The sequence below is a fragment of the Chlorocebus sabaeus genome, chromosome 16 (assembly GCF_047675955.1).
Source record: "Chlorocebus sabaeus isolate Y175 chromosome 16, mChlSab1.0.hap1, whole genome shotgun sequence".
NCBI classification, from domain to species: domain Eukaryota; kingdom Metazoa; phylum Chordata; class Mammalia; order Primates; family Cercopithecidae; genus Chlorocebus; species Chlorocebus sabaeus.
This window is the reverse complement of record NC_132919.1, coordinates 66,621,814-66,649,617: the sequence shown is the minus strand read 5'-3', so window position 1 is coordinate 66,649,617 and position 27,804 is coordinate 66,621,814. Positions and strand designations below refer to the sequence as shown.

General features: G+C 50.5%; 2 protein-coding genes and 1 long non-coding RNA gene across 8 annotated transcripts; 2 read left to right on the top strand and 1 right to left on the bottom strand.

Moving 5' to 3' along the window:
* The first annotated feature begins 1,402 nt into the window (after window positions 1-1,402).
* On the top strand, window positions 1,403-5,429 carry HEXIM1 (HEXIM P-TEFb complex subunit 1). Its single transcript, XM_008012343.3, has one exon. It carries the CDS (start codon window positions 2,497-2,499, stop codon window positions 3,571-3,573), a length of 1,077 nt encoding a protein of 358 aa, XP_008010534.1. The 5' UTR covers window positions 1,403-2,496; the 3' UTR covers window positions 3,574-5,429.
* Window positions 5,430-15,097: 9,668 nt separating this feature from the next.
* Window positions 15,098-25,532, top strand: HEXIM2 (HEXIM P-TEFb complex subunit 2). Of its 6 annotated transcripts, none has more exons than XM_008012338.3 (4): window positions 15,650-15,870; window positions 16,756-16,863; window positions 17,676-17,785; window positions 24,507-25,532. In XM_008012338.3, the coding sequence occupies exons 3-4, from the start codon at window positions 17,720-17,722 to the stop codon at window positions 25,299-25,301; spliced, it is 861 nt and encodes a 286-aa protein (XP_008010529.2). In that variant the 5' UTR covers window positions 15,650-15,870; window positions 16,756-16,863; window positions 17,676-17,719; the 3' UTR covers window positions 25,302-25,532. The 6 variants fall into 6 exon arrangements, with proteins under 6 accessions (XP_008010525.2, XP_008010529.2, XP_008010530.2 ...); XM_008012339.3 differs by having other exon boundaries at window positions 17,673-17,785; XM_008012340.3 differs by having other exon boundaries at window positions 16,756-16,955; window positions 17,686-17,785.
* LOC103243293 (uncharacterized) lies at window positions 15,900-16,457 on the bottom strand. Its single transcript, XR_501059.3, has 2 exons — window positions 16,388-16,457; window positions 15,900-16,106 (listed from the first exon to the last, which is right to left on the bottom strand). It is a non-coding gene; the product is annotated as an uncharacterized lncRNA (long non-coding RNA).
* Window positions 25,533-27,804: the final 2,272 nt, after the last annotated feature.

Genomic DNA, 27,804 nt, shown 5'->3' with positions numbered 1-27,804 from the left:
AGGATATAGGGGCCGAATAAGGTTGAAGTTGTTGGGAATGAAAAGAACGAAATCCAGAGTTTTCCCCGATTTTAAGAAAAAACGGGGTTTTGTGTTTGTGACAGAAATATGGCATGGGGAGGTCACAAAGACCCGCGCTGTAGCCAGAACTGCCTCCTGGTTGTCATGTGACCTTGGACAAGTCACTTATTTTCCGGGTGTCTTAGAGATGCCTTATCTGTAAAATGGAGACAGTCATTCCTATCGTGCCTAACTCGCCAGGCTGTGGTGAGGTCACATGGTTCTGTGCGTAAAAGGTGCACAGTGCAAACGTGCTGGAATGTCAGGGATGCTATTAAGGAAGCAGTAAGAAGAAAGGGTCACTGGGTGTGTGGCGAGGGAGAAGTGGAAAGGGCGCCAAGATTTTAGGTCCCAGTGACTGGTATGGAGGGTTCTCTGGGTCCTCTCAGTCCCTGTTTATGGAGGGCAGGGCGCTTGGGTCTGGAGAATTTCTCTCTGAGAAACTATGCCCCCGGGGGAATCGGCCCCCCAGCCCTGCGTCAGAATCCCCTGCCGCAAGTTTCGGGGCAAGGTCTCCACCATGCTTCCCTCCCAGTCTTGCCCAGCGCCCACTTATGAAGAAAGGCCTCTGCAGGTGAGACCGGCTTCCCTCCCGGATAGCCAGGGTTGATGATTTCAACTCATTAATCATTCCCAACCTTTCCCAACAAACAGCCTCATGGCCGGCCCAAACCTCCCCTGTCCCGGCTCAGGAAATGATCTCGGTCGGAAGTGAAAAGACCAAATCGGCCCCAGGAGACCATTTTCTCCGACAGAAGCTGAGGCCTGGGGGCGAGGCCTTCCCCCTGCTTTCCTTCCATTCCCCCGCCCCCACGCTTTCCGATCTTGGCCCAAAGAAGAGGCTTGGCCGCGAATCACCGGTTTGCATTGGCCCCTGGGGCGTGGGCGGCTTTCTGAGACCAGGCTGGGGCTGGGACTCCGCCACCTTCAGCTAAGGGTACCGAAGTCTGTCCGGGAGTCGGCGTCACCGGGACTCGAACCTGCCTTTTCGTCTTCCGAGGCCTAGTGCGAACCTGCTGCGCTAAACTCAGTCACACTGTCCCTTTAAGGCGGCACTTTTTATTCTTCATTTGTTTACTTCTTCATGCGCTTTTCGTTCTTTCAAAATGTGCTCGCGATATCCTTCCGCAAGTGTCAATCTCAGGCACTCACCAGCCGCCTTGAAGCCGTTTCTGCAATCTTAAGAATCGCGAGTTACCAGCCGTGGGCCGACATCTCTCTTTATAGGATTTAATTCTTATACATTTTAGGGACTACTTTTTAGGAATAAACCATTCTTGTGTTAGTTAATAAAGGTTCATAGCCTTCGGAACCCTTCCGCTGAGAACAGAATAGGATAGTAGCCTTTATAACGCACCTTTTCATAAAAATATTCTGTGTGGACTCTCATAGGCCATCGAATCTTCTCGTATTCCTGAAACAGAATGGTACGGTCCAGAACCCGCCCCATCTTCTCTGCGATTGGCTGTCCTTCCTCAGTGAGTCGTGTGATTTTTCACCAATGGCCGCTCGTGTTTCTTTAGCGAGGGCTAAGCGATGGAAGGAGGTGGCCAGGGAGACGCCCCCTACGCGTTCTAGGATTGGCTACGTCGCACGGCGCGCGAGGACGGCGGGCCCGAAAGATAAGAACTACGACTCCCGGCTCCCCGCAATGGGAACTCCATTACGCATGCGCATGGGCGGGGCGAACAAGCTTCTATATAAAAGGGGCGCAGAGGGCTGGGAGGCAGCAGTTGGAAGTTGGCAGGTGGAGAGGCAGGTTGGGAGGGAAAGTCGGGGGAGGAGGCGGAAGAGGAGCTGTGGGAAGCGGGAGGAGGGAGGGAGGAAAAGAGGAGGAGGCGGAGGAGAACTGAGCAGAGCAGAGCATCGAGCCAAAGGGGAGATGAGTTTGTCTGTCCTCTGCTGAGGCTCCGGCCGGGCCTAGGGAACTGGGAGCTTAGGTGGAAGCGACACCCGTGGAAGTGGGAGGAGGTGGCTCCGGGACTTTAACCCCTTGTGGGCTCTGCGGCAGGGGATTTAACCCTTTGTGGATCTGGCCCCTCGGAGGCAGCGTCATCGGTAGTTTTAACCCCTTCGGGGCTGGGTTTCACCCACTGGACTTACCCTCATCACCTTGCTTACCAATTCCTTTATTGGGGTGCTCCGCTTGGAGGTTTGAGGCCCACCTCCGCACATTACGTACTGTTCCTGCCGCTGCACCCCCTTGGACCCGCTAGCTGGCCGCACTGTGGACGCTTAACCCTTTACTGACTTGAGCTCCCCAGATTGCAATTGGAGTTTGCTGATAGAAGGACTAGATAAAGGCGTCACTGCAAGAATTACAAACTGAAGAGGACTCTGTTGGACTGTTTTTTTTTTTTTTTAAGAAAAACTCCATTTTTTTTTCTTGAGGACTTAGTAGCCAAAATTTCTCAAACTTCGAGGACTCTACTAGCCATGGCCGAGCCATTCTTGTCAGAGTATCAACACCAGCCTCAAACTAGCAACTGTACAGGTGCTGCTGCTGTCCAGGAAGAGCCGAACCCTGAGCGCCCCCCAGGCGCGGAGGAGCGGGTGCCCGAGGAGGACAGTAGGTGGCAATCGAGAGCGTTCCCCCAGTTGGGTGGCCGTCCGGGGCCGGAGGGGGAAGGGAGCCTGGAGTCCCAACCACCTCCCTTGCAGCCCCAGGCCTGTCCAGAATCTAGCTGCCTGATAAAGGGCGAGAAGGGCCAGAATGGGGACGACTTGTCCGCTGGCGGCGACTTCCCGCCGCCGGCAGAAGGGGAACCGAAGCCCGAGGCCGAGCTGCTCGCCCAGCCTTGTCATGACTCCGAGGCCAGTAAGTTGGGGGCTCCTGCCGCAGGGGGCGAAGAGTGGGGACAGCAGCAGAGACAGCTGGGCAAGAAAAAACATAGGAGACGCCCGTCCAAGAAGAAGCGGCATTGGAAACCATACTACAAGCTGACCTGGGAAGAGAAGAAAAAGTTCGACGAGAAACAGAGCCTGCGAGCTTCAAGGATCCGAGCCGAGATGTTCGCCAAGGGCCAGCCGGTCGCGCCCTATAACACCACGCAGTTCCTCATGGATGATCACGACCAGGAGGAGCCGGATCTCAAAACCGGCCTGTACTCCAAGCGGGCCGCCGCCAAATCCGACGACACCAGCGATGATGACTTCATGGAAGAAGGGGGTGAGGAGGATGGGGGCAGCGATGGGATGGGAGGGGACGGCAGCGAGTTTCTGCAGCGGGACTTCTCGGAGACATACGAGCGGTACCACACGGAGAGCCTACAGAACATGAGCAAGCAGGAGCTCATCAAGGAGTACCTGGAGCTGGAGAAGTGCCTCTCGCGCATGGAGGACGAGAACAACCGGCTGCGGCTGGAGAGCAAGCGGCTGGGCGGCGACGACGCGCGTGTGCGGGAGCTGGAGCTGGAGCTGGACCGGCTGCGCGCCGAGAACCTCCAGCTGCTGACCGAGAACGAACTGCACCGGCAGCAGGAGCGAGCGCCGCTTTCCAAGTTTGGAGACTAGACTGAAACTTTTTGGGGGAGGGGGCAAAGGGGACTTTTTACAGTGATGGAATGTAACATTATATACATGTGTATATAAGACAGTAGACCTTTTTATGACACATAATCAGAAGAGAAATCCCCCTGGCTTTGGTTGGTTTCGTAAATTTAGCTATATGTAGCTTGCGTGCTTTCTCCTGTTCTTTTAATTATGTGAAACTGAAGAATTGCTTTTCTTGTTTTCCTTTTTAGAAGATTTTTTCCTTAATGTGAAAGTAATTTGACCAAGTTATAATGCATTTTTAACAAATCCCCTCCTTAAACGGAGCTATAAGGTGGCCAAATCTGAGAACAATTCATTTTAGTTATAATAAATTTAATATTTGTAAATGTAACATAGTTTCAGTGTGATTTCTAGAGCTAATTCAAAATAGTATTATTTTATGTGATTGCATTTTTGGGGAGGGGTACCGAAATCGTTAAATTTGTCAGTTTGCAAAAATATCAGTCTTTAATGGGAGAATTTTCAATTTGCCAATTTTTTCCTTGAATGGGTTTGGGTTTAAGTATGCTACAATACACAGTTCAGGCAAAATATAAAGATTTAATTATCTTCAATACTTAAGTGTGCTTGCTTTCTAGTGCCTTGGTTTTCTTTCTTGATGCTGGAAAAATAAACCGGTGTTGAGTGTTTAGGTGACTGGAAAGTGGCTACAATCCAAAATTTTAAATTTAAGTCTGCCTCGGTCATTCAAAAGTCTAATAACAAAAAATGTAAACCTAATTTGACAGTTTGTTACGTTAGACAACAAACTGTTTCATTCCTACAAGTTGGTTTTCAGTGATCTCTTCCTTCCCCCCAGTAAGGCTGGAAGAAGTTCCTGGACGCCTGGAAGAGGCTCTTAGCAAACTTCTTAGTGCAAGCAATGGTTAGATTAATTTGTGGGGCAGCTCTTTAAGACATTCAGAGGTGGGAAGTACTGGATTTATAAAGGAAATGGCTGTTTGGGGGATTCCAAGGACTTACCCTAATTGTCCAATACTACGTGCTCTGTATACAAAAAAAAAAAAAAGGGAATAGGAGCTATCCACCTTTCCATGTGGGTCAAACTAAAATTAGAAATGTCCCCTCACTGCAGATCAAATGTAAAGCTTCCAGTTAAGGAGCTAAATGAGGTCCTCAGCTGAATGAGGAACCCTGTACATTTCCTTCAACAGCCCTATTCTAAATCGCCTAAACTACGCTGATAGCTGCCTAGGTTCTTGAGTAGTTCTTCTCTTAAATGTAGGGAGTCCCTGAGAACTAATTTTTGCCCCAAAATAAAAATAGAAAGAAATTATGAGATTATTCCCTCCTGTCACTTTGGTTAACCCAGTCCTTCACCTGCCCTGTGTCAGTGTTTCCTGAGGGCAACTGCGTTGCTCAAATCACTAACACAGAGGTTCCTTAAACTTGGGGCCTTAGAAACCACTGTGGGCCTTGGGGTCCATGAACCCCATGAGATTATTTGTAGACTTGTGTTATATGTACATTTTTCTGGGGAGAAGGTTCAAGAGATTCGTAAGATTGTCCAACTCCTTGAAGGTTCAGAACCCCTGCAGGGAAGGGGGAAGAAAACCCTCCCATTAGGAAGCATGCTTTTGCAGTTAAATGGCGGTGATTGAGGTGATAGGGACTTCAAGAGTAAAATGCACCTTGTGATGCATAAGAAGCATACACAAATCAATAAATCAAGGGAGATTACACCAGTAGGACTGAATCAGGGCCTTCAAAGCTGGACTGAGTTGGTCCTGTTCTGGCACATATGGTCCACTGGAGACAATGTATGATTGTGTTTTTCTTTGGCCTAAAAATTATATTAAACATTTATTTTGAAATAGTTTTCTTCGTGTTTTTAATTTTTCTTCTGCTATGACGTCATGCAGCAGCCCCAGAAAAACAGCTGCTTGGAAAGGCAGCAACAGTGCCCTCTGGCTTTACAGTGCAGAGCTGAAGGCTCATTTTGACTTAACTGTAAGATGCAGTAGTGATTATCTCGGATATAAGACCCTCTTTTTTTTTTTTTTGAGATAGAGTTTCGCTCTTGTTGCCCAGGCTGGAGTGCAATGGCATGATCACCGCAACCTCCGCCTCCCAGGTTCAAGCGATTCTCCTGCCTCAGCCTCCCTAGTAGCTGGGATTACAGGCATGTGCCACCACGCCTGGCTAATACTGTATTTTTAGTAGAGACGTGGTTTCCCCATGTTGGTCAGGCTGGTCTCGAACCCCGACCTCAAGTGATCTGCCCACCTCGGCCTCCCAAAATGCTGGGATTACAGGCATGAGCCACCGCGCCCAGCTAAGACCCTCTTCTTAAAGAGGGATTCATCTATGAAAATCTTGTTTCCCCTACTATTAGAAAAATATTTACAAAATGAATCTTAGAAAGACTATAAATGCATTTATCATCAGAAAAAGTATGTTTTAGAAGACAAATTCAGTCTTCAAATATACAAATATCTAGGCTGGGCCCAGGGGCTCATGCCTGTAATCCCAGCACTTTGGAAGGCTGAGGTGGGCAGATCACCTAAGGTCGGGAGTTAGAGACCAGCCTGACCAACATACAGAAACCCTGTCTCTAATAAAAATACAAAAATTAGCCGGGTGTGGTGGTGCATGCCTGTAATCCCAGCTACTTGGGAGGCTGAGGCAGGAGAATTGTTTGAACCCGGGAGGCGGAGGTTTCAGTGAGAAGAGACTGTGCCACTGCACTCCAGCCTAGGCAAGAGCGAAAATGTCTCAAAAAAAAAATATATATATATATACACACACATACACACACACACACAAATATCTAATTATAAGTAACTTTTTTTTTTTTTTTTTTTTTGAGACGGAGTCTCGCTCTGTCACCCAGCCTGGAGTGCAGTGGCAGGATCTCAGCTCACTGCAAGCTCCACCTCCCGGGTTCACGCCATTCTCCTGCCTCAGTCTCCCGAGTAGCTGGGACTACAGGCGCCCGCCACCTTGCCCAGCTAGTTTTTTGTATTTTTTAGTAGAGAAGGGGTTTCACCGTGTTAGCCAGGATGATCTCGATCTCCTGACCTCATGATCCGCCTGTCTTGGCCTCCCAAAGTGCTGGGATTACAGGCTTGAGCCACCATGCCCGGCTATAAGTAACTCTTATACATTACATCAGTTTACCTTAAGCTATGCATGTCTGAATTTTGCTTTCAAAGGCACTAGCATTTTACCTTATTTTGCATTTATATTCTTACAATGATGAGGCTTATTCAAAATTTCAATTTTGTATTAATACTTTCTACACTTCTTTTTTTGAGATGGAGTCTCATTGTCGCCAGGCTGGAGTGCAGTAGCGTGATCTCGGCTCACTGCAACCTCCGCTTCCTGGGTTCAAGCGATTCTCATGCCTCAGCCTCCCGAGTACCTGGGATTACAGGCGCACACCACCACGCCTGGCTAATTTTTGTATTTTTAGTAGAGATGGGGTCTCGCCATGGTTGCCAGGCTGGTCTCAAACTCCTGACCTCAAGTGATCTGCCTGTGTCAGCCTCCCAAAGTGTTGAGATTACAGGCATAAGCCACTGCACCCGGCTTTTTTTTTTTTTTGAGATGGGTCTCTCTGTGTCTCCTAGGCTGGAGTGCAGTGTCGTGATCTGGACTTACTGCAACCTCCATTTCCCAGGATAAAGCGATCCTCCCACCTCACCCTCCCGAGTAGCTGGTACTTGCCACCATGCTTAGCTATTTTTTTTTTGTTTTTTTTTGGTTTTTTTTTTTTGAGAGACAGGGTTTCACCCTGTTGCACAGGCTGGTCTCAAACTCCTGGGCTCAAGCAATCGCCCTCCTCAGCCTCGGCCTCCCAAAATTACAATTGTGAGCTACCAAGCCCAGCCTATTCCTACACATTTTTTGTGGGGGATGGGGGGGTTGAAGTCTTGCTCTGTCGCCCAGGTTGGAGTGCAGTGGCACGATCTCGGCTCACTGCCAGCTCCGCCTCCCGGGTTCACGCCATTCTCCTGCCTCAGCCTTCCAAGTAGCTGGGACTACAGGCGCCCGCCACCATGCCAGGCTAATTTTTTTGTAATTTTAGTATAGACCAGGTTTCACCGTGTTAGCCAGAATGGTCTCGATCTCCTGACCTCATGATCCGCCTGCCTCGGGCTCCCAAAGTGCTGGGATTACAGGTGTGAGCCACTGCACCCAGTCTCCTAGTTCTACACTTTCTATTGAAATATTTAACTAGCATATTGCTCTCCTGGCAGAGAGGAGAATTAGTTACCTATATTTTAATTTAGAAAAAAAAAAAGTTAGGCCGGGCATGGTGGTTCATGCCTATAATCCCAGCACTTTGGGAGGCTGAGGTGGGTAGATCACCTGAGGTCAGGAGTTTGAGACCAGCCTGACCAATATGGAGAAACGCCATCTCTACTAAAAATACAAAATACAAAATTAGCCGGGCGTGGTGGTGCATGCCTGTAATCCCAGCTACTCAGGAGGCTGAGGCAGGAGAATCACTTGAATCCGGGATGCAGAGTTTGCAGTGAGCCCCAGCCTGGGCAACAAGAGTGAAACTCCGCAAAAAAAAAAAAAAAAAAAAAAAAAAAAGCCGGGTGCAGTGGCTCACGTCTGTAAACCTAGCACTTTGGGAGGCCCAGGCAGGTGGATCACCTGAGGTCAGCAGTTCCAGACTAGCCTGGCCAACATGGTGAAATCCTGTCTCTACTAAAAATACAAAAATTGGCCGGGGGCGGTGGCTCACACCTGTAATCTCAGCACTTTGGGAGGCCAAGGCAGGTAGATCACAAGGTCAGGAGATCGAGACCATCCTGGCTAACACGGTGAAACCCTGTCTCTACTAAAAATACAAAAAATTAGCTGGGTGTGGTGGGTGCCTGTAGTCCCAGCTACTTGGGAGGCTGAGGCAGGAGAATGGCATGAACCCGGAAGGCAGAGCTTGCAGCGAGCTGAGATCGTGCCACTGCACTCCAGCCTGGGCGACACAGTGAGACTCCGTCTCAAAAAAAAAAAAAAAAAAAAGGCCGGGCGTGGTGGCTCAAGCCTGTAATCCCAGCACTTTGGGAGGCCGAGACGGGCGGATCAAGAGGTCAGGAGATCGAGACCATCCTGGCTAACGTGGTGAAACCCAGTCTCTACTAAAAAAAATACAAAAAAACTAGCCGGGCGAGGTGGCCAGCGCCTGTAGTCCCAGCTACTCGGGAGGCTGAGGCAGGAGAATGGCGTGAACCCGGGAGGCGGAGCTTGCAGTGAGCCGAGATTCCGCCACTGCACTCCAGCCTGGGTGATACAGGGAGACTCTGTCTCAAAAAAAAAAAAAAAAAAAAAAAATTAGCTGGGCATGGTGGTGGGTGCCTGTAATCCCAGCTACTCGGGAGTCTGAGGCAGGAGAATCACTTGAATTCGGAAGGCAAAGGTTGCTATGAGCTGACATCATGCCACATTGCACTCCAGTCTAGGCAGCAGAGTAAGATTCTGTCTCAAAAAAATAATAAAGCTTTTTTTTTTTTGAGAATTGGGGTTTCAGCTGGGCCTGGTGACTCACACCTGTAACCCTAGCATTTTGGAAGGCCAAGGTGGGGAGAATGCTTGAGCTCAGTAGTTTGAGGCCAGCCTGGGTAACATGGTGAAACCCCGTCTCCAAAAAAAAAATTGGAAAAAAACAAAGCTGTGGTCTCCCTTAGTTGCCCAAGTTGCCCAAGCTAGAGTGCAGTGGCACTATCATATCTCACTGCAGCCTCAAATTCCTGGGCTTGAGTGATTCTCCCACCTCAGGTTCCTGAGTAGCTGGGACTAAAGGCGGGTACCAACACACCCAGCTGATTTACCTATATTAAACAGGGGGCTTTGATGACAAATGATCCCCAAGGCCATGCTAGCCTTTCACTTAAGTCCTCTGTCAAGCATTTTAACTGAGCTGCTCAAAAGACCAGGTTTACAAATTAGCAATTTCAGTTTGTTCCCTTTTTCCTACTGGGGCCTAGGTATTCAATCAGGAAAAACTGCTTCCCAAACTGACACAACTAGCTGGACAGCTTTTCTTAGAGCCCTTAGGAGACAGGGTCCTTTAGACTTCAGAGTTTTAGGAGAGAGAGCCAGGGAGTTCCAGATTGGTTTAGTTCTGAAAAATATACTAGGTATCTCTAAAGAGGGGAGGCATAATAAAGATTAGACAGGCCAGGCACAGTGGCTTCATGCCTGTAATCCTAACACTTTGGGAAGCCGAGGCAGGAGGGTCACTTGAGCTCAGGCACTCGAGACCAGCCTAGGCAACATAGTTACCAACACAGGCAACAAAGACCAGCCTCCTTTCTATTAAAAAGTAAATTTAGGCCAGGCATGGTGGCTCACACCTGTAAACCCATCACTTTGGGAGGCTGAGGCAGATGGATCACTTGAGGTCAAAAGTTCAAAACAAGCCTGGCCAACATGGCAAAATCCTGTCTCTACTAAAAATACAAAAATTAGCCAGGCATGGTGGCGGGCACCTCTAATCCCAGCTACTCAGGAGGCTGAGGCAGGACAATTGCTTGAACCTGGGAGGTGGAGGTTGCAGTGAGCCGAGATTGCACCACCGTACTCCAGCCTGGGCAAAAGAGCAAGACTTTGCTTGGAGAAATGTAAATAAATATACTCTGCCCTAATGACTGCAAAAGTTAGAGAAACCAAAGAGGGACTCCACAGACTTAAACAACGAAAGCCACAACCAAATAGTCTACCTACTCAAGGTAAATAAGCTAGCTATATTTAGTCAAGCATTAGGTAATGCATCAGTTGTTCCCTTGATCACTTATACCCGTAACAGCTAGCAACAAATATTCACAACAGTGTGGTGGAAAAGTTGGTTACAGTTAAATAGTATGTGAAAATTAAGTACTCAAGTACACTTGAGTTTGTGGGGTTTTGAGGTTTGTTTTTTGGGGGAAAGTACTATTTTTCACATTTGCACAACATCACTGCAATAACAATTCCACTTTATTCTTTCTCACACAAAGTGTAAATGATTGAGGCTAGAAATAAAAGTTATTTTTTTAAAAAAAGAGAATGTTGTCAGGCATAGTGGTTCACGGCTCTATAATCCCCGCACTTTGGGAGGCCAAGATGGGCAGATCACCTGAGGTCAGGAGTTGGAGACCAGCCTGGCCAACATGGTAAAACCCCATCTCTACTAAAATTGCAAAAATTGGCCGGGCACAGTGGCTCACGCCTGTAATCCCAGTACTTTGGGAGGCCAAGGTGGGCAGATCACAAGGTCAAGATATCGAGACCATCCTGGCCAATACGGTGAAACTCCATCTCTACTACAAATACATAAAAAATTAGCTAGGCATGGTGGCGCCCGCCTATAATCCCAGCTACTCGGGAGGCTGAGGCAGGAGAATCGCTTGAACCCAGGAGGTGGAGGTTGCAGTGAGCCGAGACTGCGCCACTGCACTCCAGCCTGGTGACAGAGTGAGACTTTGTCTCAAAAAAAAAAAAAAAAAAAAAACCTCCAAAAATTAGCCGGGTGTGGTGGTGAGCTGCTGTAATCCCAGCTACTTGGGAGGCTGAGGCAGGGAGAATTGCTTGAACCCGGGAGGCAGAGGTTGTGGCGAGCCAAGATCGTGCCAAAAAGAAAAAAAAAAAGAATGTCAAATTTAGCCCTAAACTGCTGACCAAAGGATAGTAATCATACTTTGCAACTGGAGCAAAATATATGCTCCAGGAGGCAAAGTTTCAATCTTTGGCCAAATTTTCGCCAAAAAAAAATCAAGAACAGGATGTTGGGGCCTAAACAAAGGAGCATGAAAAATTAACTGGCCAGGCACTGTAGCTCACACCTGCAATCCCAGCACACTGGGAGGCCGACCGAGGTGGGCAGATCACCTGAGGTCAGGAGTTCGAGAACAGCCTGGCCAACATGGTAAAACCCCATCTCTACTAAAAATACTAATACAGGCCGGGCACGGTAGCTCATTGACTGCAATCCCAGCACTTTGGGAGGCCGAGGCGGGAGGATCATCTGAGGTCGGGAGTTCAAGACCAGCCTGACCAACATGGAGAAACCCCATCTCTGCTAAAAATACAAAACTAGTTGGGCATGGTGGCGCATGCCTATAATCCCAGCTCCTCAGGAGGCTAAGGCAGGAGAATCGCTCGAACTTGGGAGGCGGAGGTTGTGGCGAGCTGAGATCATGCCATTGCGCTCCAGCCTTGACAACCAGGCGAAACTCCACCTCAAAAAAAATAAAATAGGCTGGGCGCGGTGGCTGACGCCTGTAATCCCAGCACTTTGGGAGGCCGAGGCGGGCAGATCACAAGGTCAGGAGATTGAGACCATCCTGGCTAACATGGTGAAACCCCGTCTCTACTAAAAATACAAAAAATTAGCCGGGTATGGTGGCAGGTGCCTGTAGTTTCAGCTACTCGGGAGGCAGGAGAATGGCGTGAACCCGTGAGGCGGAGGTTGCAGTGAGCTGAGATTATGCCACTGCACTCCAGCCTGGGCAACAGAGTGAGACTCTGTCTCAAAAAAATAATAAAAAATAATAAAATAAAATACAAATACAAAAATTAGCCAGGCATGGTGGCAAGTGCCTGTAATCCCAGCTACGCAAGAGGCTGAGGCAGGAGAATCGCTTGAACTCAGGAGGTGGAGGTTGCAGTGGGCCAAGATCGCGCCACTGCACTCCAGCCTGGGTGACAGAGCAAGATTCCATCTCAAAAAAAAAAGAAAAAAGAGCCGGGCACGGTGGCTCACGCCTGTAATCCCTGCACTTTGGAAGGCCGAGGCGGGCGGATCACGAGGTCAGGAGATCGAGACCATCCTGGCTAACACGGTGAAACCCCATCTCTACTAAAATACAAAAAATTAGCCGGGCGCGGTGGCGGGTGCCTGTAGTCCCAGCTACTCGGGAGGCTGAGGCAGGAGAATGGCGCTAACCCGGGAGGCGGAGCTTGCAGTGAGCCGAGATCGAGCCACTGCACTCCAGCCTGGGTGACAGAGTGAAGACTCCGCCTCAAAAAAAAAAAAAAAAAAAAAAAAAAAAAAAAAAAAAAAAAAAGAAAAAAGAAAAAAAATTGATTAACTGTGGAAACCAAAGAGAAGCAAGCATCTTCATCCCAAAGAGGGGGAATCACTGTAAAGAATCAGTCCTTTTCTGCAATTATACAGGCAGTAGGAAAAATAAATAACTCCTACCTCTGTCAATAAATCCTACTCACACATAGTCACTGGTCCCTAGGATTTGGCCATCAGGCAAAATGAGCATCCATGACTTCATGGAAACAACCAGTGGGCACCCTGAGAGACTGATCCTCCTTCAGCCTACTTGGATGGCTCTTTTGTGGTGCTATGGACAACTAAGGCCACACTTTGGTAAGGCAGGCTTTCCAACTGCCCCAATGATCTTTGAAGCATTGGTTGTGAAGTTCTCATATAACAAAGTTACAGGAAGTAGGTGTTTACATAGCGACTTAAGACTAGTTACTCCTCTAGGTATTTATGAGGGACACAGCACTGATACCATTTTCAAATGAGGAAACTTATGAACATAGAGTTTGTAGAATTTGTCATAAAGAACATGAGTTTGTAGAATTTGTCATAAAAGCATAACACAACTCATCTCAGAGGGGACAGCTGAGGAGGAAGTTGAAAGTCTGGTTGAACAGTAGATGAACAACAGACTAAGCAACAAAATGACCAGCTTGGCCTCATCATCAGTATTTGGCCTCTGGCCAAGCCAACCAAGTCAATGGCAGCACACACAGAAATAGAGCTTGGAGTTCCTAATTTTCAGTCCTTCAGTCCTGTGTTTTCTTTAGATAACCAGGAGGCCATTAATATGCTGGTTTTATTCCCAATTTTACTTTTTTTTTTTTTTTGAGACGGAGTCTCGCTCTGTGGCCCAGGCTGGAGTGCAGTGGCACGATCTCAGCTTACTGGACCCTCCGCCTCCCGGGTTCATAGCTGGGAGTACAGGCGCCCACCACTGCGCCTGGCTAATTTTTTTTCTTTTATTTTCTTGAGATGGAATCACGCTCTGTCGCCCAGGCTGGAGTGCAGTGACATGATCTCAGCTCACTGCAACTTCTGCTCCACGCGCCCCCTCCCCCGTTTCGAGGGATTCTCCTGGCTCAGCCTCCCAAGTAGTTGGGACTACAGGCGTGCACCACCACACCCAGCTAATTTTTGTATTTTTAGTAGGGACCGGGTTTCACCATGTCTGCCAGGACAGTCTCAATTTCTTGACCTGCTGATCTGCCCGCCTTGGCCTCCCAAAGTGCTGGGATTACAAGCCTGAGCCAGCACGCCCGGCCTATTTTTTTTGAGACAGGGTTTCAACATATTGGCAACGCTGATCTCAAATCCTGACTTTGTGATCCTCCTGCCTTGGCCTCCCAAAGTGCTGGGATTACAGGCGTGAGTCACTGCACCTGGCCTATTCCCAATTTTTCTTAGCAAAGAATGGAAAAGCTTATGGGTCAACCTGAAGGACAGTAACTTTCATTTACAAATGAGTTAACAAATTTCTGCTGCTGGTACCGTATTTGCCACTCAGTAGCATTCAAAAGTTTCACTAGATTATAATGGAGGATGAATCACAAATGTCTAGGATCCTCCCCCATTAAATTCTTGACAGAAGACCCACAAAGATCATCTTTAAACCCCTTTTCTGCTCCTATGACTATTTAAGTCCCACCAAGTTAGTTAGCTTTTTAAAGCTCACATCTCTTGATCAGTGTAGAGGCAACATGCCATATGTAGGTAAAAAATCAACCCACGGTAGGGATCAAATGTACTGAAGCTTCAGTTAGGAGTAAGTGGTTCCAGTTTTGGATTGAGGACCCTAGTCAATGATGATCCTATTTTGTAATCCAGTTGTAAGATATCTGGCGAGCAGAGCGAAAAAAGTTAACGCTATGGAGTTGTCACTCCAACTGAAGAAAAATTATTAATAGGAGCAGCAGAACTTCAGTTCTGGAAAACTTTTTTTTTCTTTTGAGACGGAGTCTTGCTCTGTCGCCCAGGCTAGAGTGCAATGGTGAGAGGCTCATGGCAAACAGTGCCTTCTGGGTTCAAGCAATTCTCCTGCCTCAGCCTCCCGAGTAGCTGGGATTACAGGCACGCACCACCACACCTGGCTACTTTTGTATTTGTTGGCCAGGTTGGTCTCAAACTCCTGACCTCAGGTGATCCACCCGCCCCCGCCTCCCAAAGGGCTGGGATTACAGGTGAGCCAGTGTGCCGGGCCAAGTTTTGGAAAACTTTTAGTAAGGCTGAAGGCTTAGGCATGTTTTGACCATTTGTAACTGATAATGACACTCATCACAAGGTACCCACAAAATTCACTGCCAGTCACCCTGCTACGTCAAAGCCTCTCCTACTTCAGAACCTACCTAGCCATAATTTTAACTGACATTTTAGCAACAAAACTTTTATTTGAAGATATCCTTGAGCCACAAATCTCTCTGGATTTAGATTTCAAGCAGTAGAAAATAAGATGGTTTAACCTGCAATTCAGTAAAAGAACTTCACATCAAACTTCAATCTTTAAGAAGCTGCTACAGCTATACTGTAAGATTAAGAGTTTATTCTTTCAAAGCAGGTCTTCTCATCTCTTAAACGCTATATATATTAAGTAGATAAAAACTGCAACTTCTATTTTGGTAGCATTTAGGATCTACAAAAATGATCTTTCAATTACTTGGAATTTCAAAATAGAGGTTACCTATTAACAATGCATCAGTAGAACACAAAATACTCTGATTTTGTTTAGTCTGTGGGGAAAAAAAAATCTTTAAACTGGAAAGATTCTGTAGCCTTACGAAGATTATTACACTGGAATTGGAATTACTGTAGTTCGTTTTTCCCTCTAGGAGGGCAGCCATTTCTCTACAAGTTTTGTAAAAGTTAAGACTCGGATTTCAAAATGCAAGCAGATGTTGATGAAGCATACGAAATGGGCAACTCCATTTCTATTTCGGAGCCGCAGTGACTCCGACTTTGTGCCCCAAGCCTGTAAAGCACAAAACCTCATCCCTTTGGTGTAAACCTTCAAGAGAAGTGGGGCAGCACACTTCAGGGTTTTCACCAACAGGCTGGCGACATGCTAGGTCAGGGTGTCCGGAGAATCGGGGCTGAATGGGAGAGATCTTGAGGGCAAGAGCCTCAGAGACCTTCAGGCACCGGGCTCGTGAAGGTTTCCACGTGCCCCTATCTAGCTGGTCCCAGGGGGAATTAGTGGTTGCTACAGTAGTTTAAGACGGCCGTGGTTTTTCGCACCCCAGGCGGCGAGATGGCGCTTTGGTGTAAGCGAGGTAAGGTGGGTGCACTGGGATCTCCGCTCTCGGAGCCTCCAGTTGACTGCCACGCCGACTTGCGGCCAGACCTGCGACCTCCGCCCTCCCCCGCGGCGCCAGTCTCTGGAATCTGGCGTCGCCCCCACTTCTCCAGTCGAAGTGGGAGTCCCTCTGTGCGGGACCTCGCCGCCATACCCAGGCCGAATGGGGGTGGGGAGGGAAGTTGACAGAGCTCGGCCTCAGGATCCGCGCCCCTGTGGAAGGACGGCAGAGGAGAGCCGTTTCACCAGCCTCTCCCGTGCTAGGGTCTCGGGAAACACGCGGTAATTACCGAAGAACCCCGCACTCTGTGAAAGGCGAGGCTGCGGGGTTGCCGGGACATTTTGAGGACCGGGCTCGGCCGGGGAGACTCCAACCTTCACCCTCCCTGGCCCCCGGTCCCACTTCCCGCCTTCTCCCGGCGCCGCCACTTCAGGCAGCCCACTCGGCCCGGCCTCTCCCCGCGCCCGGACCACCCCCCACGGGGTGCTCTCACTGCGCAGCGAGTCCCTCCGCTGCCTCCTCCCAGCCCAAAATGGCGGCGATGGCCGCCGATCTTCTCGTCGCCTTCCTCAAAGGCCAAGGATCCCTCCGCGCATACTGCCCCGCCCATCTTAGCCGGATCTCTTTTCTGCCCCGTAAAGATTAACGCCATCAATGAACTCTTTAATTGAGCTCGGAGAAGGCGGGTCCAGTTGTGCCTCCTCACAGCTAATCGTTGCCAAAAGTGAGAATATTGGCAGAAGGCTTGACCAATCAAAGAAGGCAGCGATGCACGCGCAGTCTGTCCCCGCTCAAGGGTAGATGGGTTTCGGAGTCTCGGGTGTGGCTGTTGACGTGACAGGCGCTTGGATCGCTTTTCAGGCTAGAAGAACTACAATCCCCAGCAGGCACCGCGCGTCCAGGCTCTCTCCTCCCCCCATCTTAGTGGCCTGAGCGGCTTGACTACAGCTGCTGCAACTGCAGCAAGAGGTAGGGCTGAGGCGTTGGGAATTGCACCGACAGGCAGTCGCACAGAAAGACACACAGGTGTAGTGGTGTGCATAGCCCTTGACAGCGAATAGGTCAGTTCCACTTTTGCAAAACCTCTTTCCATGACTATCTCCCCTCTTCCAAGAAATCCATCCTTATCCCAGTTGGGTTTCCCGCTCAGCTGCATGTAGCGCAAAGACCTCTTTCCCCTTTCCCCTGTTTCCCTTTCTGAGAGGAAGGAGGGAGGCAGGCCATGACCTTAGAGGAAAAGGCCTCAGCACTAGGCTTGGCCCAGGTCCCAGCTGTGCTTCTGGCCTTTGGAGCCCAGCTTGGGGAGAAGGTTGGGGGTGCAGGGCTGCATCAAGATTGAGGCCCCGGAGACAGTGGGAAAGGACTCCTGAGCTTGCTCCATGTTCTTCCGTGGCAGCAGCAGCCCCGCTGCACTCCCAGCCTCCCCAGGCAGTCCTCCTTTTCCCCTTTGGTGGTTGGGGAAACAAAGCTTACACCTGGCTTCCTGGCTGCCAGCCTGGGCCTCGATGACTTCCAGGAGGACAGTACAGGACATGAGCCCTGGTGAGAGACCCGAGGAGCAGGACAGGGAAGACGGCCCCTGAATCCCATTTGGCCCCTTGCTGGCTGGAGGTGTGAAAACCAGTGGTGGAGGCAGCCTTCGGGGCTTGCATTTGAGAATAAGGGTATGAAGAGCTGGGGTACAAAATGGCTGCCGCTGCCTGGGCAAACAATTCTGGGCAGCCAGAGTCTTCCTGAGAACGTTCCTTCAGAACTTGGATTTCTGATGTTGTTCAAAGCAGGTGTCACTAGTTCCAGGTGTCTGCTGAAAGATTTGGAACGGAAGATGATGGCCACTCCGAACCAGACCGCCTGTAATGCAGAGTCACCAGTAGCCCTGGAGGAGGCCAAGGTAAGCCCCTGCCCTCCTGCCCACCCGAGTACCCCGAGCATGGGTCCCACAGCTGAGATCCAAACTTCTTGTCTCAGATATGTTGGTAGATTTGGAAAACCAATATTTTGATGAGTCCCTACTATGCACTAGGCAATAGGCCGGAATCCCAGTCTATGCTAGCTTATGAAATCTTAGTAACTGGCTGGGTGCGGTGGCTCACACCTGTAATCCCAGCACTTTGGGAGGCCTAGGTGGGTGGATCACCTGAGGTCAGGAGTTCGAGACCAGCCTAACCAACATGGCGAAACCCTGTCTCTACTAAAAATGCAAAATTAGCCTGGGGTGGTGGTGGTGCATGCCTGTAATCACAGCTACTTGGGAAGTTGAGGCAGGAGAATCACTTGAACCCAGGGGGCAGAGGTTGCAGTGAGCCAAGATCTCGCAGTTGCACTCCAGCCTGGGCGTCAGAGCGAGACTCTGTCTCCAAAAAAAAAAAAGGAATCCTAGTAACCCTTTCAGGCAGGAATTACTTCCAATTCCCAGAAGCCAAGGTTCTGAGACCTGAAATACCTGTTCCAGAATCATGCTGTCTACAAGCAACAGACCCAGGGTTTAAACTTAGGGCCTTCTGACAACTGAACATTGCCTTGACCTCAAGTTCAAAGAGGGCATGGAGGGACTGGGTTGAATGTTTGCGTTTTGTCCAGGCCATGAACCAAGTCTGAAGCAGGAAGAAGAGTTTTTGGTTTATAATTTGAATGGACCCAGGCAGGCAATTCACTTGAGACCAGGAGTTCAAGACCAGCCTGACCAACATGGTGAAACCTCATCTCTAGTAAAAATACAAAAATTAACTGGGCATGGTGGCACATGCCTGTAATACCAGCTACTCAGGAGACTGAGGCATGAGAATCACTCGAACCCGGGATGCAGAGGTTGCAGTGAGCTGAGATCACACACTGCACTTTAGCCTGGGCGACAGAGTGACACTCCATCTCAAAAAAGAAAAAAAAAAAAAAACAGGCCAGGCAGTGGCTCATGGCTGTAATCCTAGCACTTTTGGAGGCTGAGGCAGGTGGATCATCTGAGGTCGAGAGTTCAAGACCAGCCTGGCCAACATGGTGAAACCCTGTCTCTACTAAAAATACAAAAATTAGATGGGCGTAGTGATGGGTGGCTGTAATCCCAGCTACTCAGGAGGCTGAAGCAGAAGAATCACTTGAACCCATGAAGTAGAGGTTGCAATGAGCTGAGATCGTGCCATTGCACTCCAGCCTGGGCAACAAGAGCAAAACTCTTTCAAAAAAAAAAAAGAAAAGAGCTCGAAGCTGGGCGCAGTGGCTCACGCCTGTAATCCCAGCACTTTGAGAGGCCGAGGTGGGCGGATCACTTGAGGTCAGGAGTTCGAGACCAGCCTGACCAACATGGAGAAACCCCATCTCTACTAAAAATACAAAATTAGCCGGGTGTGGTGGCGCATGCCTGTAATCCCAGCTACTTGGGAGACTGAGGCAGGAGAATCGCTTGAACCTAGGAGGCGGAGGTTGCTGTGAGCAGAATTTGCACCACTGCGGTCCAGCCTGGGCAACAAGAGGGAAACTCCGTCTTCAAAAAAAAAAAAAAAGAGTTCGAGACCAGCCTGGCTAACATGAGGAAACCCCGTCTCTACTAAAAATACAAAAAAATTAGCTGGGCATGGTGGCGGGTGCCTGTAATCCCAGCTACTCAGGAGGCTGAGGCAGGAGAATTGCTTGAAACTGGGAGGCAGAGGTTGCAGTGAGCCGAGATCACGCCCCTGCATTCTAGCCTGGGCAACACAGTGAGACTCCATCTCAAAAAAAAAAAAACAAAACAACCCTGAAATTAGCCCAGTGTGGTGGTGCATGCCTGTAATCCCAGCTGCTTGGGAGGCTGAGGCATGAGAATCACTTGAACCCAGGAGGCAGAGGTTGCAGTGAGCTGAGATCACGCCACTGCACTCCAGCCTGGGTGATGAAGTCACACTGTCTCAATAAAATAATTTGGAATGGAGGTGGGGGGTTAGGATATAACCTGCAAAAGAGGAGAGAGAAAGCTCGTATCAGACCCTCAGAGGATGCCACTTTCCAACTTGGCAACAGGAACCCATGCTTGTTCAGCCCGTGTTCTCTCACTACCTGCCCTTACCCATTCTTCCTTAGTCCATGCCTCCCTATAGATGAGCAGGGAGCTTAGGAGAGGGGTCAGAGAGCTTCTGACCCATGCTGCCTAGCCTATTCCGTGTTTTCTGGATTGACTGAATTTGGAATTCATGACGTGTCAGGGCTACAGTGTTCAGCCAGGTCACACAGCTTATCTACAGTAGTGGTCATGGTGGTAGAGGGCCAAGTCTTCAGGAGGGAGGCAGCAGGTAGGGCTAGGGGGCTGGGTTTGCTTGGGTGAGGGTGGAGGATCAACAGGGCACTTTTACTGAGGGCTGGGAACATGTGACTGATTGTGCACACCAACAAGCCACCCTGCCTTGGCATCCCAGTGGCCTTGCCTGTCCCAGGTGGGGTGACAGCTCTATCTCATTTGGCCCAAGCCACTGGTGGAGACAAGGGCTATTGCTTATATTTAGTGATCTCCCTGCAGGTGAAGTAACACAACAAACTCCACATACATACATACATACCCCATACACATACACAGCCTGACATACCTCCTTTTCCCTGAAATTCTCTTCAGGGTCTGCAAAACACACATGACATATGCCTGGCTCTTAAGGACTGCGCACACACCACATTCCTCAGTACACACCCTGTGTGCATGGACCCATGCTCACATGTCTGTGAACTGCATTGCATATTACTCAACAACATACCAGTGGTAGTGGTTATTATTAGAAATTGTCCAAACCACAGACTTAGAGCAATTCATTTCCCATCTCCCACACCCAGTACTCCCACCCTTCCCACAACAGAGATAAACAGATGCCCTGAGCCTATACTGTCTTGACAGACTCTTTCTACCTCTTAGATAAGTTCTGGAACTCTCTTACTACAGACTGGAGGCCGACCCTCCCTCTCCTTGGAGAGGACCTCTTTCCTGCCATTCATATTGGAGAGTGATGCCAACTACCAACTTCTGCCTGGAATAAATATGTTCCATCATTTTATTTTATGTTTTAATTTAATTTAATTTTTAAATTTAATTTTATTTTTTGAGACAGAGTCTTACTCTGTTGCCCAGGCTGGAGTGCAGTGGCACGATCTCGCCTCACTGCATCCTCTGCCTCCCAGGTTCAAGCGATTCTCCTGCCTCAGCATCCCGAGTAGCTGTGATTACAGGTGCCCACCACCATGCCCGGCCAATTTTTTTGTATTTTTAGTAGAGATGGGGTTTCACCATGTTGGCCAGGCTGGTCTCAAACTCCTGACCTCAGGTGATCTGCCAGCCTCAGCCTCCCAAAGTGCTGAGATTACAGGCATGAGCCACCATGACCAACCTGCTACATCTTCTTTATGCCAGAAGGATAGAGAGGGGAGTCTTATTTGTCTGTTTTTTTTAAATTATTATTTTTATTTTATTTATTTATTTTTTGAGACTCCAATTCTGTCACTCAGGCTGGAGTGCAGTGGCGTGATCACAGCTCACTGCAGCCTCAACCTCCCACTTCAGCCTCCCAAGTAGCTGGGATTACAGGTGCTCACCACCATGCCTGGCTAATTTTTTGTAATTTTTGGTAGAGATGGGGTTTCGCCATGTTGCCCAGGCTGGTCTTGAACTCCTGGGCTTCAGCAATCCACCTGCCTCGGCCTCCCAAAGTGCTAGGATTACCAGCATGAGCCACCGTGCTCGTCTGTAAGTCTTATTTCCCAATATCTTTTGGATCTCCCTATCTTATAGGTTTTAGGCCACTTAACAGATATTTACTGAGCACTGCCCTTGTGCTGTGCATAGGAATATAGTGGTGACTTGGACAGACAGACAAGATGCGTTCTTACATGAGGAAGACAGATGTTAAATGGCCATATGCTAAATGCTGTGTGCTAACTGCGTGACATGATAGAATCACTAGGGAGGGTAGATGGGGAGTCTACTTTAGGTAAGGTGGTCAAGGAGGGGCTCCCTGAGGAAGTGACATTGGAACTAAGCTCTAAAAGGTTAAAAAAAGGTGGCTGGGGCAGTGGCTCACGCCTGTAATCCTGGTACTTTGGGAGGCTGAGGCAGGTGGATCACTTGACATCAGGAGTTTGAGACCAGCCTGGCCAACATGGTGAAACTCTGTCTCTACTAAAAATACAAAAAGTTAACTGGGCATGGTGCCTGTAATCCCAGCTACTCCGGAGGCTGAGGCAGGAGAATCGCTTGAACCTGGAAGGTGGAGGTTGCAGTGAGCTGAGATCGGGCCACTGCACTCTAGCCTGGGCAACAGAGGGAGACTCTTGTCTCAACAAAAAAAAAAAAAAAAAAAAAAAAGCCCAGGTGTGGTGGCTCACGCCTGTAATCCCAGCACTTCGGGAGGCCGAGGTGGGCAGGTTACTTGAGGTCAGGAGTTCCAGACCAGCCTGGCCAACATAGTGAAACCCCATCTGTACTAAAAATACAAAAATTAGCCTGGCATGGTGGTGCACACCTGTAGTCCCAGCTACTCAGGAGGCTGAGGCGGGAGAATCGCTTGAACCCGGGAGGCAGAGGTTGCAGTGAGCCGAGATGGTACCATTGCACTCCAGCCTGGGCAACAGAGTGAGACTGTCCCACATACACACACACAAAAAGATGAAGAAAAAGTCAGCCATGCAAGTAGCTGGAAGCAAGATCAGCTACATAATTTGTGGGGCCTAGTGCAAAAGGGCACCTTATTCAAAAATTATTAAAAAGTTAAAGATAGTGGCCGGGTGTGGTGGTGCATGCCTGTAGATCCAGTTACTTGGGAGGCTAAGGCAGGAGGATTGCTTGATCCTAGGAGTTTGAGGATGCAGGGAGTTGTTATTGCACCACAGCATTCCTGCCTGGGCAATAGAGTAAGACCCTATCTCTAAAAATAAAAGGTCTTTTTTGTTTGTTTGTTTTTGAGATGGAGTCTCACTCTGTCGCCCAGGCTGGAGTGCAGTGGCACAATCTCAGCTCATTGCAAGCTCCGCCTCCTGGGTCCACACCATTCTCCTGCTTCAGCCTCCTGAGCAGCTGGGATTACAGGCGCCCGCCACCACGCCTGGCTAATTTTTTTGTATTTTTAGTAGAGACAGGGTTTCACCTTGTTAACCAGGATAGTCTCGATCTCCTGACCTCATGATCTGCCTGTCTCAGCCTCCCAAAGTGCTGGGATTACAGGCGTAAGCCACCTCACCTGGCCTGTTTGTTTTTGAGATGGAGTCTCGCTCTGTCTCTCAGGCTGGAGTGCAGTGGTACAATCTTGGCTCACTGCAACTTCTGCCTCCCATATTCTCCAGCCTCAGCCTCCTGTGTAGTGGGGATTACAGGCATGCACCACCACACCTGGCTTATTTTTGTATTTTTAGTAGACATAGGGTTTCACCATGTTGGTCAGGCTGGAGTCAAACTCCTGACCTCAGGTGAGCTGCCCACCTCAGCCTCCCAAAGTGCTGGGGATTACAGGCCTGAGCCACCACGCTGAGCCTAAAAAAAACTTATTTCGGCCAGGCGCGGTGGCTCAAGCCTGTAATCCCAGCACTTTGGGAGGCCGAGACAGGCGGATCACGAGGTCAGGAGATCGAGACCATCCTGGCTAACACAGTGAAACCCCGTCCCTACTAAAAAATACAAAAAAAAACTAGCCGGCGAGGTGGCGGGTGCCTGTAGTCCCAGCTACTCAGGAGGCTGAGGCAGGAGAATGGCGTAAACCCGGGAGGCAGAGCTTGCAGTGAGCTGAGATCCGGCCCCTGCACTCCAGCCTGGGCGACAGAGCGAGAGACTCCATCTCAGGAAAAAAAAAAAAAACTTATTTTAGGCCGTGCGCAGTGGCTCACTCCTGTAATCTCAGCACTTTGGGAGGCCAAGGCGGGTGGATCACCTGAGGTCAGGAGTTCGAGACTAGGCTGGCCAACATGGTGAAACCCTGTCTCTACTAAAAATACAAAAAAATTAGCTGGGCGTGGTAGCACATGCCTGTGATCCCAGCTACACGGGAGGCTGAGGCTGGAGAATTCCGGAGGAAGAGGTTGCAGTGAGCTGAAATTGCGCCACTGCACTCCAGCCTGGGTGACAGGGAGACTCCGTCTCAAAAAATGAAATAAAATAAGGGTTTTTAAAAATAATATGTTTAAGACAAGGACAGCATGAAGCCAGGTGTGAGGCCTCTGTGGAACTTAACAGGTCACCTGCCCATGAAGCCAGCTGTGTTTGAAAGTCAGGCTTTCTGGGAAGAGGGAAGAGCCAGTGGCATTTGGGCTTCTGATCAAGCAAATGTATCAAGATCTGTCTGCTATCCCAGTTTTCTTCTTCTCCTACTTTACTCATTTGGACAGTATTTATGGAACTCCTACTCAGTGCCAGGTATTATTCTAGGCATTGAAATTACAGAGTGAAACACACAGGCAAAATTCCTGCTGTTACCATGAGTTTACTCGGGGAAGGCTGGGGGACAGACAGTAGACAGGTCACTTTGTAAACAAATGGTTGCAAAAGGGTGAGGGGCTAAAAGTGACCAAGTTAGCTGAGTGTGGGAAGGTTGGCTTCAAACTGGGTAGAGAGGGAAGGGTTCCACCTCCAAGGACAGGCTGTCTGATCCATCCTTCTTCCTCCTCCCCCTCTTTAGACCTCTGGTGCCCCGGGGAGCCCCCAAACACCCCCTGGGCCTCATGACTCTGGTGGTTCCCTGCCCCTGACACCCCGGATGGAGAGCCACTCAGAGGATGAAGATCTTGCTGGGGCTGTCGGTGGCCTGGGCTGGTACAGTAGGAGTCCCCGGACCCAGAACCCAGGGGGCTGCTCAGCGGAGGCTGTGCTGGCCCGGAAGAAACACCGTCGGCGGCCGTCGAAGCGCAAACGGCACTGGCGACCCTACCTGGAGCTGAGCTGGGCTGAGAAACAACAGCGGGATGAGAGGCAGAGCCGGAGGGCCTCCCGGGTCCGCGAGGAGATGTTCGCCAAAGGCCAGCCCGTGGCCCCCTACAACACCACCCAGTTCCTGATGAATGACCGAGACCCGGAGGAGCCCAACTTGGATGTGCCCCATGGGATCTCCCACCCAGGTTCCAGTGGGGAGAGTGAGGCCGGGGACAGTGATGGGCGGGGCCGAGCGCACGGTGAGTTCCAGCGGAAGGACTTCTCTGAGACTTATGAGCGCTTCCACACCGAGAGCCTGCAGGGCCGCAGCAAGCAGGAGCTGGTGCGAGACTACCTGGAGCTGGAGAAGCGGCTGTCGCAGGCAGAGGAGGAGACTAGGAGGCTGCAGCAGCTGCAGGCGTGTACTGGCCAGCAGTCCTGCCGCCAGGTGGAGGAGCTGGCTGCCGAGGTCGAGAGGCTCCGGACTGAGAACCAGCGGCTTCGGCAGGAGAACCAGATGTGGAACCGAGAGGGCTGCTGCTGTGATGAGGAGCCGGGTACCTAGGGGTGCCTCCCAGCCTGGTGGACCCAAGGAGAAGGTCCCATTTTGTGCACACTCAGGCCAGCTGGGTCTCAAGGAGGCAGGTGGCAGATGAAAACCACCGTCAACACCCTTTGCCCCCTGAGAACAGCTAAATTGGTTCAGACTCCCACCTCACCGTTTCCACAGTTGGCTCTTTCGTGTCATCTTACTCTTTACAGAGAAATTAAATGGTCTTAGTGGGACCAAATGGGAGTGTCTAGGATTGATTTCACTAGGGCTGTTGTGAGAACCAAAACATTTGCCCCAGAGAAGTCTGAGTGGGGTCCCAGTCCCCACTGCCCCAAGCCTGGCAGGACAGCGGACCTCTGGATGGGGACCTCCCAAGTTCTCCAGGATACCTGAATCCTGCTCTGTGGGTGTTGGAGCAATCAGACTGCACGAAAGGTTTTCTAGGTGGGAGGGAACTCCGTCAGGAGCCCCCAGTTTCGGCCAGAAACTGAAGCTCAAAATACCAGATCGCCCTGAGGAGTTGTGAGCTTTCCCTAGAGGAGAGGACAGGGGTTTTTGGAGAAGACCCAGGGGTTCCTTCAGAGTTTGCTGCTGAGCTCCCTGTATTCTCCCCACAGTTTAAAGGCTGGACCAGATGGGTTCTGGGTGCCTTGTACCTCCTTGTTCTTGACAGCCCCCAACCCCGACCCCTCTCAGCAGAGGGTTGGGCCTGAGGTTAGTCATCATATGTTTGTGTTTGTCCCTTTACCTCCCAAGGGTACTAAGGGAGGTGCTCTCCTGGTGGAAAATAAAGTCAAGAGACAGAGGGGGACAGCACATGGATCCCCCGCAGAGCAGAGCAGCCTGGCTCTCCTGGTGCCTGCCGTGCATCTGTGCGTCCTGCTCCTCTCAGCCTCATCATGTGGGTGTGAATTCCCTCTGAAGTGTGTGAGGCCCTCGCCTGTCTGTGCATCAGAGACAGCTGGGTCAGCCTGGGTAAGGCAGATACCACCAGCCAGCATCAGGCTCTGAGACAAGCTCACTCACCCCTCACACTCAGACCCACCCTTCCCCAGGCACCCTGTCTCTTCCATCCCTTCCTGGTGCCCTTGCAGGCTAGTGTTGGGTGTCAGGCAGCAATGAACATGGATAACTAGTGGTGGTGGAGGAAATTCGTCAACTCACCAGTGAGCCAGTGCTGGCTGTGCCACCAGGCAAGGGGAGGGGCAGAGGCCTGGCTGCCCAGCCTGGCTTCTCTTCCAGGCCCTCATCTTGACAGGCCACATTGGGCAAGATGAGGCTCAGCCCAGGAGCTTCTGGGGATGGAAATGTTGATGAAATCTTGTGTGTTGCCAGGACAACTTTCATTTCTATCCTGCCACACCCAGGCCTGGCCAGAGCCTCCTACAATGAAACACAGAACAGATTCTAGGAACGCATGGGTTTCAAGAGAAAGCAAAATCCCATCCTGGGAGACCTGCCCCTAGAACCCTGGGTCCTCAGACGGCTCAGTCAGGAAGGGCAGCAGGACTGATCATCCCCACTTTGCAGATGGGAAACCGGAGGCTTAGCGAGGAAGTGGCTTTTCGGATTCCAGGAGAGCCTCTGGAGGCCTGCCTGCCCCTGTGGAGTGCTGTGGGGTGCTAACCTGGGACCCAGAGGCCCCTTGGCATTTGCTGGCAGCCTCCCAGCTGCATTCCTCAGCATGGAGCCTGAGGGAGAGAGGAGGCCCCGGACAAAGGTGGACAAAGGTTGTTTACCCGGAGGTGCCTCTGTGTGTGTGTATGTGTGTCTAGGAGGTGAGAGAAGATTCCAGAGGGCTGCTGGAGTGTCGGGGGAGGGGTGTGGGTGCGGGTGCTGGGGGCGCATTGTGGGCTGGTCGTGCCAGGGAGGGGCAGGTGAAGAGTCTGGCCCTTCTTGGCCCAGAAGCTGCCGAGCCTGGAGGAAGGAAAGCTGCCAGCCGCTCCCCCAACATCCCTCTTCACATAAAAGGCTGAAGGGCGCAAATAGGGCAGCACCTCGGTGGGTTAATTCCCGCACCCCCGCCTCACCCCGCTGGAGGGCGGGTGGGGCAAGAAGAGAACAAAGGAGAGGATGCGAGCTGGGAGTGTGGGAGGGCCTGAACCCAAATGGGAGGGGTCCGTGAAGAGGGTCCCTGTCCGCCCCTCCCCCCGTCTGGCTCCCTGATTCCTGGGTAAGGGGTGTGCAGGGAGGAGATGGTCCTGGGGCCAGAGCTGGGGCTTAGCACTGCAGAGAACCGGCTCAGCTGTGGGTGGGAGCCAGGCCTGGGTCCCTTGGTGCCCCACCCCCTTCGCCGCTTCCAGTTGTTCCCACACCTGCTGCTTGGTCTTGAAGCCTGGGCCTCCACTCCGCCCACTGCAATGGTAGAAGCTCCAGTTTATAAGACACCCCTACCCCCACATCACACGCCCTAACTGGGGAAGTTGGGCTTGGACACAGCCTCCCTGGGCCTTTCCAGAGCTGCCCTCACGCCCTGTGCTTTCTGGGACCCTCTTGGTCAACTGGGCGGGGGAGG

Bases quoted from the DNA above. Each gene is read 5' to 3' on its own strand.
- HEXIM1 (XM_008012343.3), top strand. From the start codon at position 2,497: ATGGCCGAGCCATTCTTGTCAGAGTATCAACACCAGCCTCAAACTAGC.
- HEXIM2 (XM_008012334.3), top strand. From the start codon at position 15,849: ATGGCGCTTTGGTGTAAGCGAG. The intron at 15,871-17,675 runs GTAAGGTGGGTG...TGTTCAAAGCAG, and splicing joins GGCGCTTTGGTGTAAGCGAG to GTGTCACTAGTTCCAGGTGT. The intron at 17,786-24,506 runs GTAAGCCCCTGC...CCCCCTCTTTAG, and splicing joins TAGCCCTGGAGGAGGCCAAG to ACCTCTGGTGCCCCGGGGAG.